The following is a 13,483-nucleotide window of genomic DNA, read 5'->3' as shown; positions in this document are numbered from 1 at the left end:
AAGACTCAAGTTGTGCCGCCGGCGACGTGTCGAGTCTCATCCCGGCGAGGGCCGCCGGACCAAATCTTGGGCCCATCCATTATGGAAAACCGGTTCACCAACCCCAGGCCCAAACATGTGATTTCAGCCCAAAGAGGGAAAAATCCAATCTCAGGCCCTATAAAATCATCTCAGCCCTTGGATTAAGCCCACCTATAATTTCACCACCATATAACAGTTGAGAAAAATTAAAGCAGCGAGAGGCCTCCTCTTAAACCCTGCAAAATCTCTTCTTTTCTCCTCAACCCTAGACCTTCGCCCTGCTCCCCTCTAATGGCCGTGACCCCCCGCCCGCCTCCGCCGCCGCCGGCGCCGCCGTCTCGGGTGAGCGCGGCCACCGTCGAGAGAGCCGTGCAGGCCCTGCTGAAGTGGAGGGACGCCAAGTCCAAGACCCAGAAGGCGTCCCTCCTGGAGCCCGACGACTTCGTGTACCTCATCCTGACCCTCAAGAAGATCCCCGCCGCCGCCCGCACCAACCCTTTCAAGATCCCCCTCCCCCACCCGCCGCTTGACCCGGCGGCCGCCGAGGCCTGCCTCATCATCGACGACCGCCCCAAGTCGGGCCTCACCAAGGACGCCGCCCAGAAGAAGATCAAGGCCGACGGCGTCCCCGTCGCCAAGGTCCTCAAGCTCTCCAAGCTCCGCACCAACTACCGCCCCTTCGAGGCCAAGCGGAAGCTGTGCGACTCCTACGACTTGTTCTTGGCCGACCGGCGGGTCGTCGGCATGCTCCCGCGGCTGCTGGGGAAGCAGTTCTTCAGGAAGAGGAAGATCCCCGTGGGCGTGGATCTGAGGCACAAGAGCTGGAAGGAGCAGGTGGAGAGGGTCTGCTCGTCGGCCCTGTTGTTCGTGGGGACGGGGACTTGCAGCGTCTTGAAGGTCGGGAGGGTCTCGATGGGGAAGGAGGAGATCGCTGCGAACGTGGCCGCGGCGCTCGAGGGGGTTGCCGAGGCCGTGCCGCGGAAGTGGCGGAACGTGAGGTCTTTCCATTTGAAGCTGCTGGACAGCCTGGCTCTGCCCATTTATCAGGCGTTGCCGGATGTGAAGCTGAAGATCGAAGGGCGTAAGGATACGGAGGAGGTGGAGGCAGAGGCGGAGGAGGGAAAGGAAGGGAACGAGGTCAAGGAGGAAGGAAAGGGAAGCAAGAGCGCGGGGAAGAAGAAGGGCACGAAGAAAGGGCGGATTCACGAGGTGAGATATATGGATACCAATATGCATTCGTTGATGGATGAGGACGATGAAGAAGTCGATGATGTTGACATGGATGGAGTTTTGGAGAGCGATGATGATGAGGACGATGAGATAGATGGTGGCAAAATTAAGGGGAAGAAGGCAAAGCTTAAGAAGGGAGGAGACGTTCTTGAATTGGGTGGCGAGAAAATTTCGAAGAAGTTGGTGAAATCGAAGAAAGGAGGAGAAAAGAAGACAAAAACCACTCTATCCAGTGACTCAAAGAAAGGGGACGGTGTTAAGAAGACAAAGAAGAGTGATTTAACAGTAACAGAAGGGGAAGTATCCAAAGGCAAGAAGGAGAAGAAGAGGAAGATTAAGGTTTGATGAAGGAAAAAGAGAGAGCTGGACATTGATTTCAGGGTATCTGGATGAGATGGAATAGGCTTTTGACGTGCCGATCACTGCTCCCTCGAATCCTAGTGAGGTTGAGTATGTATGCCTTTCGAAAAGTTTTGGCTTAACTTATGGATTATATATTGAGTGAGTCTTATGGTGCTAGTGATTAATGACATGTATTGCCTGATCACTTGCCCTGTCTCTTGATTGTCACCTTGTACCTCACAGAATGGTTACTGACCGTCAATTTTGTTCTGCTTGCTTCAATATTTCACAGCTGTTTGGTTTTGACAAATTAACAATCTTACCATTCTCTAGTTTGTACTCTGTTTAGTTTGTGAACTAAAGAGGTAGAGAACTTAGGGTCAGGCTGGATTCACCCGGATAAGTGTCTTTCCCTGTTGAAGCAAGTAGGAGAGTCGCTTGCCCAAAAAGTACCCCATATTCATGTGGTGTTCTAGGACTGCTGACTTGTGCCTTCTCAACTCTACACATAGTTTGCGTCGCCTCTAATATAAATTTGAATAGCGACATGTGGTAGTCCCTTTGAGATTTTGGATCACATGGACTTTGTGTCCTTAAACACCCAACTCGCGGATAGTGGGAGGAACCCTTAAACAGGATGGCCATGTTCCTATTTGCCAGGTGTCAACATGATCATCATGTAAGGCACATTAGCGAGATCTATAGCAAAGTCGACGTCTTTGATCTGTCCCTACTTGCCTGAGAGACTCGCATTGACCAAATTATAGGAGCGGGATTGTCCTATGAGATGATAGATGCGGATTCTTACCTTAGAAATTGAAATGAAAAAAAGAAAAAAGAAAAAAAAGGATGCATGTCCAGTTTTCTGGTCTCGCGGGCTTTACTTCTAACGTGCACTTTGATGTGCAAGCATCTCAGATACCATGATAAGATGTCATCGCAAATCCTGCATTCTTTCAAGCTACGCATATGAAGTTAAAACGGGGGTTAGACTCGAACAGTCAGCCCAGGTAGCAGAATAGAACCCGAAAATGCCTTAAGTCACAGAATGTAGAATGATAGATGGCAGCAAATATTACTACTCTTTTCTGTACTGTGGCGCAACTAAACAGAAGGCTCTCTATCGGTCGTTATTCACCGGAAAAGATCTTAGCCTGCCTCGCCCAGTGCATATGACCCCAACTCACGTGTGCCATTGGATGAGGTGAGACCCACTTGATGCAAGATGATAGTATGTGTGACGCATATTGATAATTCCACGATACATAATACATGCTGTCAACTAATTGTCTGATTAGGAGGTGTCTGGAATAAGCGTACCTTGTTGTCAGAATTTCTACAACTGTGGAAGGTTTTACCTGGGTACAGAACCTAGCAGCTATCCTTCTTCTTAACAGAAAGCAGATGGAGGCCCATTTTTTTTTTTTTTTGCTGTCTCATTAAACTCTCATTTTCAACGAACTTCATTCTAATCTAAACAACAAAATCAAGCACCATAACAATACCCTGATGAAGATGGGGATACATTTTCACCTGAAAGCCGATGAACCCAAGATATATAGACATGCACAGGTACACCGGAAGGTTTACCCAAGTCCGTGACCTCAGCTCTCCTCATCATTCTGGAAACTTTTTGAAAGCATTTCTGTAGAAAGAAAAACTTGCTGAAGGCACTGCGTATATTTCCTATAAAGGAAAGGATCAGGTTAGGTGTTAAATGTAAAATGCATTTGCAAGTTAATACTTGTCATTTGGCGTGTGAATTAACCAAATTGAAGCTTTCATTTTCTAAACAGCATTGTTTGATTGACTTATGCATTCGAAGCAAGAGATATACGAAGGAGAGCATGCACCAGTGATAAGGTGCAGATCTGTGCTCTCTTACTTTGTCACAACAGCAATGAAAAAACGGACGACAGATTGTCCGCAACCTCAATCTGCACTGCCCACCAAAAGAACTCGGAAGATGACCCATACAGAAACAACTCGACGTTTATCTCTAGTCATCTGCCAAAAAAAAAAAACTCCCACACATTTAGGAAGGAGATTGCACAGGTAAGCGCCCCAGAGGATACCCAGAAATAATTATCTGAAGGCAAGGCTGTAATACCTGAGCAAGTTCATGCACCCTAGTCTGCATTATATGAACTTAGAAAAGTTTTGAACGAGCTACCCTAAGGGAAAGCTTTATTTAATAGCTTTCCTAGAGTGTGCTTGTCAATCGAAAATGCTGCATAAGATAGTGAATTCTGTCCACAAGGCAATTCACATGAATTTAAAGTCAGTTGAGAGTAGAAGTGAACAGAGTAGTTTTAAAATTCCCTTTTCTACGGAGTTTGGTATTACTTAACCATGTCCTAATCATCAATCATTCCTTCCTGTTGTTGGTGTTAAATTATTGCCCAAAAGCTGTCTACATATACTGCTCTGTGCCTTCCTACAGTGTTAAGTGAATTCCACAAATTCATAATCACCAAATCCGAGTGGGATAGGCGGTTTTGTGTGCAAATGGCAGGCGGTGCAGATTTAGCTGTCCTTCCTCTATGCAACAAGGCTGTTGTTGACAGAAGCCAAGAACCCAGCAAGAACCACCATAAGAACCTGGTTTCTTCTGCAGCAGAGGGAGCGACAATTCGGCGGCCTCGGGGAAGGCCGGCTGGCTCCAAGAACAAGCCCAAGCCACCCATCATTGTGACAAGAGACAGTGCCAATGCCCTTCGAGCTCACGCCATGGAGGTGAGCTCAGGCTGCGATGTGACTGAGAGCCTGACGAGCTTTGCCCGCAGGAAGCAGCGGGGGCTCTGCATCCTCAGTGGCACAGGCTGCGTGACCAATGTGACGATCCGGCAGTCGGCGTCCTCTGGGGCTATTGTGACCCTCCACGGCCGGTTTGAGATCCTCTCGCTGCTTGGCTCGATCCTGCCCCCACCGGCCCCGCCTGGGATAATGGGCCTGACAATATACCTCGCTGGGGCCCAGGGGCAGGTGGTTGGAGGGGGCGTGGTCGGCGGGCTGATTGCCTCAGGCCCAGTCATGATCATGGCCGCATCATTCATGAATGTGACGTTCGACCGACTGCCGCTGGACGACGATGAAGTGTCTGTGGCAATTCAGAATCAGCACTACCAGAACGGTCGGCACCAGCACGCGGACATATCTGATTTATATGGAATGCCACAGAACCTGCTCAACAATGCTGGGAGTCTCCATACAGAAATGTATGCCTGGGGGAGCGCACGGGCCGTGCCGAAGACCTGAGCTTACTCAGGAGAAACTAAAGAAAAACGATCCCCCAATACAGAAAGAGAAGTTACTATAAAGGGCCTTGTTAGTTTGGCTTTTGCTGAAGCAGCATAAGCATTGTAGCTTTGGTTACTGATCAAATACGGAAATACTCAATTGGTATCACAGTTCCATTCCACAATGAGAGCATGAAGCACAAGCGCAGTCCTTCCTTCACTGTCCTCAAATTATTGTTTTTTCGCAAAAAAGAACAAAGAAAGAAAAACCAATTTGATCGCACTTCTCGAAGAAGTTTCGATTTCGACGAACTTAGCATTTTGCACTGTTCTGCCACTAATACACCATGACCAGAAGCATCTCGACGTGTATCAAGCTCTAAGGAAAGCATGAGCTTGGTTTCTTGTAGTCGGAATATCAGCAACATTAACTGATGAACTGACACATGATAAGGAAAATGGAAGGCTACCATCGGAAACGCTATCAAATTCATGACTATGGTAAAGACAGAAGTACGTCCATGTCCATCTGAATCAGGTAAAAACACAATCTCCGCAGGCCGAAAAGAATGCAACGCTCGAAACTGCAGAAATCGTTCCTGTGGTGAGGCGGCCACGCAAGAAAAGCAAGACGATCGTTTATGGGAAGAAAGGCGAAAAAGCAGAAGATGCTTATCCCACCCAAACCCACCAAACTCGTAGCGCAAATGGGTAGGTCCGAGCGCATTTCCTCCTAAGTCCAGGCTCATCTATGTTTGATCATATTTGGAACGTCTCTTTCTCTTAAGGCTGATTAAATCCGGTGTATATTCAGAATGTGATGCAATATGGAGTTGATAAAATTATAGTCGGCCCATAATTCATTAACTTAAATTTTTAGTAAATGTGGGTCCATAACTAGAAAATATCGATACTCTCCAAGAACTTTCGTATCGTGTTAGACACTCTAACACGTGTCTGACGCTCTCCGACATTCGGTCAACATATGTTGGAAAATTCGATACCTGATCAACTTTTCCGACACTTGAGTCGGGAATTCCCAACTCGTGTCGGGAATTCCAACACACGAGTTTGGAATTCCAGCATGTGATTTCGATCCGTGGTCAATTTTAAAAAATTTCAATAAATGAGAGGTCAAAATGTAAATATATAAAAATATAACAATAATAATAATAATAATAATAATAATAATAATAATAATAATAATAATAATAATAATAATAATAATAAATGGAAAAAAAAAGAAAAAGAAAAATGACTCACTTCCCGTTACACAATTCACCTCTAATTCTTTTTTTTTTCTTCTTTTCTCTTCGTGAGTCCATAACGTGGATTGCTTTTTTTTTTCCTTTCAAATTTAATAGATTATTGGAGTAGACTTGAATTTGTAAAATTGAAACAATCAATGCTATTAACAAACGGTGGATTAATTCATTCTAATCTCTTTTATTATTATTTATTTATTTGTGAATTGGAAGCAGATTAATTTAATTGATATAATTATAAAAATGATAATTTATTATGTATATACAAAAATATATATTGTGTCCTAATGCATTGAAATTCTTTATTTTTTACTAAACAACGTATCGACGTGCCATGTTGTGTTGTCTTCGCATGTTATATGTCGATATCAATGCTACTTCAATCCATAGAGCTCAAAATTATATTTTGTTGATAATCTCTAAGGCAATAATATCGAGTTCTCTGCTGCAGGTCCAGCACTTTCGTTTTTGTAAATTTCTGCTTAAGGACGAAGAGAAATGGAAACTTTTCCCATGCTATCACTATCACATGAAAAGAAAAGAGTGGCAATACTCCAATGCTCCCTCACAACCTTCCTGAGGAAGGCTTCCTCGCTAAGACCTATAATGAACAGATGACCAAAGTGGACTAGGCCCTTCTTTTTCTTCTGCAGACCATGCTTTTACTAAAGGGAAAAGGACTACAGGGGGATCCCAGTACAGTTCACGCTACAAAGTCCGCACTCCTCTAGCCCTAATTACTCAAGTACTCTCTCTCTCTCTCTCTCTCTCTCTCTCTCTCTCTCTCTCTCTCTCTGCGCGCAAGCTTTCTCTTGGAAACAAGAATGGATTCTTCTCCGCCAGAAGTCGTGATCTTCGACTTAGAGACGATCATAGAAACGGAAGCCATCATAGAATTCGGGGCCATCATCGTGTGCCCGCAAACGCTGGTCGAGAAAGAGTACTTCTCTTCTCTGGTCCGGCCCCGACACGACGAGGAGTTTGGAGAATTCGAGGAACGGAGCAACGGGCTCAACATAGATGAAATCGTTTCCTCCAACATCTACTTCTCGGACATTGCTCACACCGTCTACGACATGCTCGACGGTATATACTCACAGTCTGCAACATGCTTCCATACAGCATTGAGTTTCATCTTTGATTCCCTTCCCTTAATCCTTCTTTGTAGGAAGAATTTGGGTTGGCCACTACATCAAAAACTTCGATTGCAGAATTGTCGAGGACGCATTTCACGAAATCGGGCAGCCGCCGCCGGAACCCTTGGACGTGATCGACACCTGGGAGCTGTGTGAGATGTTTAGGGGGAAGTTGACAATCTAGAGGTATATAATTGGCGTTTATAATCTTTTCCATGGAATTTCATTTGTTAGACATTCATGGTGTATAAATTTTTATTCAATATGCAATGTGATCCTAATTTTTTAATTTATTTAATGTGATCCTACAATATAGTTTCTGAATTTTTAATTTATTTAATATAATTTGGTACATGTCAAAGTAGTCATTAGACTATATGAAAATATTCAATTTTGTCCTTAGATTATATTGAACATTTTCATATAACTCATGGACTGCATTGAATATATACCAAAAGTTTAGAGACCACATAAAATAAATTAAAAGTTCAAGTACCATATTATATATTTGGTCAAAGTTCAAAGATCATTTATATCATAATCCTGATACTTAAATACCAACACATTTTACCTGATGAAAAGACATGCCATCAAACTTTGATTTTGAACTCTCACGTAGTCAAGGAATGGAAAGGTTCGAGTCTAGTATTTAGCATGCATTCAATGACATAGTGGTTTTCTAGGGAAAAAAATATGCAGTTTATGGAGCTCTACAATGTCATTGGGAAAATTACTAAAAAGTCCTAAATCTAATTCAATCCTAAACCTTTTTTTTACAAATAAATTCTTAACTTTTTACATTTGTGTCAATTTAGTCCATCCAATCAATCTTGGGCAAAAACCGCTGACACGGATATTGGTTGTCCAACGTGATGCACAATTATTGATGTAGAAAGTTTTAAATAATATTTTAATATTTTTTTAATTACTTATATTTTCCCCTTTTTTTTTTTTTTTTTCTCTTTCTTTTTTTCTTTTCTTTCTCTACCTTCTTTGAGCAACTAGCCAAAGGCAAGGGTCGATGAGATCGACCTCACCAACCTCGAGTGAGCCTCACGCCCCTTGGCGAGGGCTTGAGGTCCAACAACATGCTAGAACAAGAAGGAAGGAAAGAGAAAAAAAGAAAGAGAAAGAAAATAAATAAATAATTTAAAAATTAAAAATTATTATTAAAAATTATTCATGCCAATTCCAATGGTGCCACGCAGGATGATTGATATTAACATCAACGATTTCCAATCAAAATTGGCTGAATTGACTAAATTAGTATAAATACAAAATATTTAGGACTGAATTGACACAATTCTAATAGGATTATGATTTTTTTGCTAATTTTCCCCAATGTTGTTGCATGTCCTTAAAACTCTGTACATGCTTGACCAAAATGTTCAGGAGAATTTATCCTTGATTAATTAATAATCGGAGTTTGGGCCTCATTATTTAGATGTATTATGCTTATTTTGCTTATGCAGATGGCAACACTTGCTGAATACCTTGGTCTCGGAGAACAAATACACAGGTATTTTTCTTTGTTTTTGGGATTTAAATTGTACATCAACGGTCCATCCTATAATTTGCTTTAGTTAAATTTATGTACTTTTTTTCAACTCGAACTTTTTTAGTTTACTAGAAGTTTTAAGTGCCCTCGGCTATAATTAACGTAAGGTTTAGTCACCAGGCAAGGAAAGACTAGATTTTAACTACTGAATTGCTTTAATTGTATACATCGTTTGCCAGGAGCTTAGCTGATGTCCGCTTGAATCTCCGCCTATTCCGACGCTGTGTCGAGCTTTTCTACCTGGTAATTATCCTAAGTTTGTGTATACGTTTTACGGGAAACCGCCTTTCACCAATGTCAACTTTTACTCGATGTTCAATCCTGGACTTTTACTCAATGTTCAATCGAAGACATGATTTTTACTTTCGGTTCGGCTAAGTGCATGGCTAAGACTTTCAGAATCTGTCTCTCTCCAAACCTAATTTTCTGTCACTCTCTATGGGTTGTATATAGACAGAGTTCTCGAGCCTTTTGAGGGCTGCGAGTAACGCCGGCGTTCCGAGGTATTTAGGCCCTGAGGAGTATTCAATCCCTACGCTAAGAGCTCATTACGACTCCTGCGATTCCTTGGATCAAGCACGAGATGTGTACTTGCCGATTTCTTGCACTTCTCTGAACGTAAGGTGGGGGATCTTGCCAATAAGGTTCTGGGACGACAACGGCCGCCCGAAGCTGAGCTTCGTGGTCGACGCGCCGGGCAACCTGACCCTGATGCTGGACGAATGTGACCGGATGCTGTGGAGGCTGTTCCGGAGATTCGGGATCAACTCCGAGTGGAGGAATGTCGTGGACAGAACGAGGAACTCCCCAGCTCTAAGGCTGCGGTAAGTTTCGAAACTAAATTTGAGTTTCTACAGATAAGTTAGTAGATTTTTACAGCGTGAGGATTCATTATAACGATAGAGACAGATGACTGACAGACCTAACTACAAGTATAGTTTTTCCTTAAAATCCTTCTTCTCTCTTGTCATCGAGTAGCATCGCAGATACAGCAGACAAGCAAACGATAGTATGCAAGAGGAGGGATTCCGGAAAGATTAAAAGGCTCGTCTTCGACGAGAGCGAGCTTGGGACGTTGCTCACTCCAAGCACCAGGCTGGATGCTGAATTCTTCTTGGAAACCTATGACTATCGAGGATCGGCCGGCATTAGATTAGTGGCTCATAAACTGATCGTTCATCCCTAGTTTCCGACCGACAGTTGGACATCCCCAACGACAACAGGAAAGAAGAACCGTAGGCATATACTGTTGCAGCTCTACAGATTTGCTTGTGGAGATGTTAACCCTCTATTACCCGACTTCTTGTATAGTAAAGTGTGATAAAAGAAATCCAATGCTCTGTGATGCCAGCACGACTCCTTGTTTACAATGTACTTGCTTGAAATTTCTTTCTGCTTAAGTATTCTTCAATGCACTGTCACTGTCTTCCTCGCTAAGACTCGACTTTTGAAACAGTGACCAAAGTGGGATTACGCCCTCCTCTTTTCCTTTTGGGGCCGCTGCTTTTTTAAAGTGAAGGGTCCACACGACGCTTATCCTACATTTGAAATGCTTAAGTAATGGCGCCATATAATCCCACACTCCATCCCCAATCAGATACTCTCTCTCTCTCTCTCTCTCTCTCTCTCTCTCTCTCTGCGTAGGAGCAAGCTTTCTCTCTGTTGGAAACAACTATGGATTCTTCTCAGCCAGAAATCGTGATCTTCGACGTAGAGGCGGTCAGAGAAACAATCGGAGGAACGAAGGCCATCCTAGAATTTGGGGCCATCATCGTATGCCCGCAAATGCTGGTCGAGAAAGAGTACTTCTCTTCTCTGGTTCGTCCCCAACACGACTGGGAGTTTGGGGGATTCCACAAAAGAAAGAATGGACTCACCAGAGAAGATATTATTCTCGCCAACATCACCTTCTCAGACATCGCTCGCACGGTCTACGACTTTCTTAACGGTACATATACTCACAGTCTACTACAACATGGTTTTAGACAACATTAAGTTTCACCTTGATCCCCTTAATCCTCCTTTGTAGGAAGGATTTGGGTAGGCCACAACATCATAGAGCATGATCGTGTACTAGTTGAGCAGGCGTTTCACAAAATCGGGCAGTTGCCACCGAAACCCTTGCGCGTAATTGACACATTGGATTTGTGCCAGGGGTTTATATGGGGACCTGTCAACCGGAAGGTATATGAAAAATTCTCCTGAATTTTGCCGTTCAATCTAGGTGATGAAATATGCGAAGAGTGAAAGTCATCAAATGGACCGCCCTTTTCATGAGCATGTCTATGGCGAGATTTTGGGCTAATTTGATGAAGGGTGGATCTTATTTGTTATGTAACGCAAGTATCCACCACTTCTACATTTGATCACCATGTGTGTTGAGCTTAGTTTGAACAAAAAGCCAAGCCTCTCATTGAGCAATATCTAGGTCCTTAATGCTCATAGAAATGAACTCTTTTCCATGTGATTTCTTTCGTTACACTTTAATAGACATGCACATTTTACTTGATGAAATACATACCATCAAAATTTGATTGTGGTAGGGTTTTTTCGGGGACCATGAGTTTATGGTAGCTTTACGATGTTAAATGCAAATTTATCAAGCCCTTGCATGTCCTTAAACCTCCATATACACTTTGACCAAAATGTTTTGGGAACTCTATTCTTAATTAATTAACAATCGGAATCATGTATTGGTCTTTTTTTCCTTTATGCAGATGGAAACGGTTGCAGAGTACTTTGATCTCGGGGAGCAAACACATAGGTAGTTTCCTTTGTTTTGGGGATCTCCAGTTTACATCAATAGTCCATCCAATAATTTGCTTTTACTTTAATTTATGTACCTTCTTACTTGAAATATCTTCTTCTTCTTTTTTTATGAGTTTACTAGAAGTTTAAAGTGATCTCAGCTATAATCATATCAAGGTTCAGTAACCATGCAAGGAATTTCCCGTAGATTATATCAAGAAAGTTATTGGAGCAAAGGCTAGCTTCGTGTAAACATCAATTTTCATTTGGGTATAGACGAAAGCGGAATCAAAGTATGCATTGAATTAAAGAAGGTGATGAATAGGCATCAAAGTAAAGAATGAATTTCGATGATTAGCGAAGCAGTTTTTGCACTTGGGAATCGCGGTTTTACATGATCACGAGTTGCATGCATTTTGAGCTGAGAAGAAAGAGATTTACCTTGTGATTCAGAACACGAAAGAGCAATTCCCTCCTGAGGTTAACTTTGTCTATTGATTGCCAGGGCCTTAGATGATGTCCGGTTGAATCTCCGGCTGTTCGTGCACTGTGCCGCAGTTTTCTCGTTGGTAATCACGATTTGCAACTGTTTAAACTTTTTCTCAATGTTTAATCGAAGACGTGATTTTACATTTTTCAGTTCACTTGAGTACGGATCATGTGTTTTCCCGTGACGCGCGGACTCGCCGAACCTAATTTTTTGTTCACTCCTTTTGGGTTACATACAGACAGAGTCCTCAAGCCTACTGGGGGCACATGACAACACGAACAACAACAACAGCTTTCCAAGGTTTCCAGACCCTATGGAATTTTCAATTCCTACTCTCAGAGATGAATCTTATGATTCCTTCATTAAAGTACGAGAGCCGATCTTTTGTGCTTCTCTGAACGTGAGGTTCGGGATTGACATAAAGTTCTGGCGTGAAGACCGCAGCCCGAAGCTGATCTTCATGGTCGACTCGCCGGACAACCTGAGCACGAAGCTAGATGAATTCGACTGGATGTTGCAAGGGTTGTTTTCCACTTTCAGGATCGACTCCGGGTGGAGAAAAGTCGTGGATAGGAAATGGAAGTCCCCCGCTGTAAGGTTGCGGTAAGTATTCAAACTAGACTCTTCATTACTAGATCACAGACACGATTGCTTAGATTATTTAATGAGTTGTACTGGCTTAGTTTTCGTTAGATTGGTATCTTCCTTTTCCAACTAAATCTGGACAACTGGTGTAGTGCTCCAACTTTCGATAAGGTTGTAAGAATCAAGTACGCTCCAAGCATAGTTCGGACCAAGACATTCCAAAAGTGTTCAATACATTGCATTACATTTGTGCTTTGTCTATAGCAGCAAAAGAAGAAAAGAAGATTGGTACTTACGTTAGGTTCGGCTTTAAAAATCAACACAATTTTGGTGTTGCCTGAAAAAAGTGTCGTTCAAAAGTTTAAATCACCAAAAAAAAATAGTTTCGGGGGCGATGAATTATAACTAACACCATGTGTTTCATTTTTCTCTCTTGTGATTATTGAGTAGCATCACAAATACGGCAGACGAACAGACGATAGTATGCAAGAGGGAGGATTCAGGGAAGACAAGGAGGCTTGTCTTCAAAGACTATGAGGGGGAGCTCCAGACACTCCTCACAAAAGGCACCAGGTTGGATGCCTACCTGTTTGTGGAAACCTACCACTATCCACGATCTGCAGATCCAACCCAAGAAAAGGGATCCGCAGGCATTAGATTGGTGGCTCATAAGTTGATCATTCATTCCTAGTTTCGGAAGCTAAATCTACATTGCTTATCTTGTTGCATGCGTGGAGAAAGATTGAGATGATATGCAGATGATATGATATATGTTTTATCTATGTAGAGATATTGAAAAGTATTAGTGTGCAAAGTGTGTATGGGAGACTATTCTTGTATTCATGCACGTAAAGCTACTCGATAATATT

The 13,483-nt window shown here is 42.8% G+C and overlaps 4 protein-coding genes across 5 annotated transcripts; all 4 read left to right on the top strand.

Annotated features, from left to right (window-relative positions):
- Positions 1-233: 233 nt before the first annotated feature.
- On the top strand, positions 234-1,877 carry LOC104425041 (putative ribosome biogenesis protein C8F11.04). The gene has a single exon (XM_010037610.3). The coding sequence runs from the start codon at positions 313-315 to the stop codon at positions 1,594-1,596; it is 1,284 nt and encodes a 427-aa protein (XP_010035912.2). The 5' UTR covers positions 234-312; the 3' UTR covers positions 1,597-1,877.
- Positions 1,878-2,055: 178 nt separating this feature from the next.
- Positions 2,056-5,003, top strand: LOC104425035 (AT-hook motif nuclear-localized protein 16). The gene has a single exon (XM_010037599.3). The coding sequence runs from the start codon at positions 4,102-4,104 to the stop codon at positions 4,849-4,851; it is 750 nt and encodes a 249-aa protein (XP_010035901.1). The 5' UTR covers positions 2,056-4,101; the 3' UTR covers positions 4,852-5,003.
- A 1,841-nt stretch (positions 5,004-6,844) lies between these two features.
- Positions 6,845-10,228, top strand: LOC104430341 (protein NEN1). 2 transcript variants are annotated; one of them, XM_010043083.3, is made up of 6 exons: positions 6,845-7,183; positions 7,266-7,419; positions 8,706-8,752; positions 8,971-9,034; positions 9,245-9,615; positions 9,770-10,228. In XM_010043083.3, exons 3-6 carry the CDS (start codon positions 8,706-8,708, stop codon positions 9,975-9,977), a joined length of 690 nt encoding a protein of 229 aa, XP_010041385.2. In that variant the 5' UTR covers positions 6,845-7,183; positions 7,266-7,419; the 3' UTR covers positions 9,978-10,228. The 2 variants fall into 2 exon arrangements, with proteins under 2 accessions (XP_010041385.2, XP_039160158.1); XM_039304224.1 differs by lacking the exons at positions 6,845-7,183; positions 7,266-7,419 and having other exon boundaries at positions 8,700-8,752.
- A 152-nt stretch (positions 10,229-10,380) lies between these two features.
- Positions 10,381-13,360, top strand: LOC104425039 (protein NEN2). Its single transcript, XM_010037608.3, has 6 exons — positions 10,381-10,739; positions 10,821-10,975; positions 11,509-11,555; positions 12,045-12,108; positions 12,268-12,632; positions 13,065-13,360. Exons 1-6 carry the CDS (start codon positions 10,466-10,468, stop codon positions 13,303-13,305), a joined length of 1,146 nt encoding a protein of 381 aa, XP_010035910.2. The 5' UTR covers positions 10,381-10,465; the 3' UTR covers positions 13,306-13,360.
- The last annotated feature ends 123 nt before the right edge of the window (positions 13,361-13,483 follow it).

This window comes from Eucalyptus grandis, chromosome 11, assembly GCF_016545825.1.
Source record: "Eucalyptus grandis isolate ANBG69807.140 chromosome 11, ASM1654582v1, whole genome shotgun sequence".
NCBI classification, from domain to species: Eukaryota; Viridiplantae; Streptophyta; class Magnoliopsida; order Myrtales; family Myrtaceae; genus Eucalyptus; species Eucalyptus grandis.
This window is presented reverse-complemented; position numbering and strand designations above follow the sequence as displayed.

What these genes read in the sequence shown, in the direction of transcription:
- LOC104425041 (XM_010037610.3), top strand. Translation starts at nt 313, where the DNA reads ATGGCCGTGACCCCCCGCCCGCCTCCGCCGCCGCCGGCGCCGCCGTCT.
- LOC104425035 (XM_010037599.3), top strand. Translation starts at nt 4,102, where the DNA reads ATGGCAGGCGGTGCAGATTTAGCTGTCCTTCCTCTATGCAACAAGGCT.
- LOC104430341 (XM_039304224.1), top strand. Translation starts at nt 8,700, where the DNA reads ATGCAGATGGCAACACTTGCTGAATACCTTGGTCTCGGAGAACAAATA. An exon ending in GTGTCGAGCTTTTCTACCTG is followed by an intron (nt 9,035 to 9,244) that starts GTAATTATCCTA and finishes GGTTGTATATAG; the next exon opens with ACAGAGTTCTCGAGCCTTTT. An exon ending in TCCCCAGCTCTAAGGCTGCG is followed by an intron (nt 9,616 to 9,769) that starts GTAAGTTTCGAA and finishes GTCATCGAGTAG; the next exon opens with CATCGCAGATACAGCAGACA.
- LOC104425039 (XM_010037608.3), top strand. Translation starts at nt 10,466, where the DNA reads ATGGATTCTTCTCAGCCAGAAATCGTGATCTTCGACGTAGAGGCGGTC. An exon ending in GGGGACCTGTCAACCGGAAG is followed by an intron (nt 10,976 to 11,508) that starts GTATATGAAAAA and finishes TCCTTTATGCAG; the next exon opens with ATGGAAACGGTTGCAGAGTA. An exon ending in TCCCCCGCTGTAAGGTTGCG is followed by an intron (nt 12,633 to 13,064) that starts GTAAGTATTCAA and finishes ATTATTGAGTAG; the next exon opens with CATCACAAATACGGCAGACG.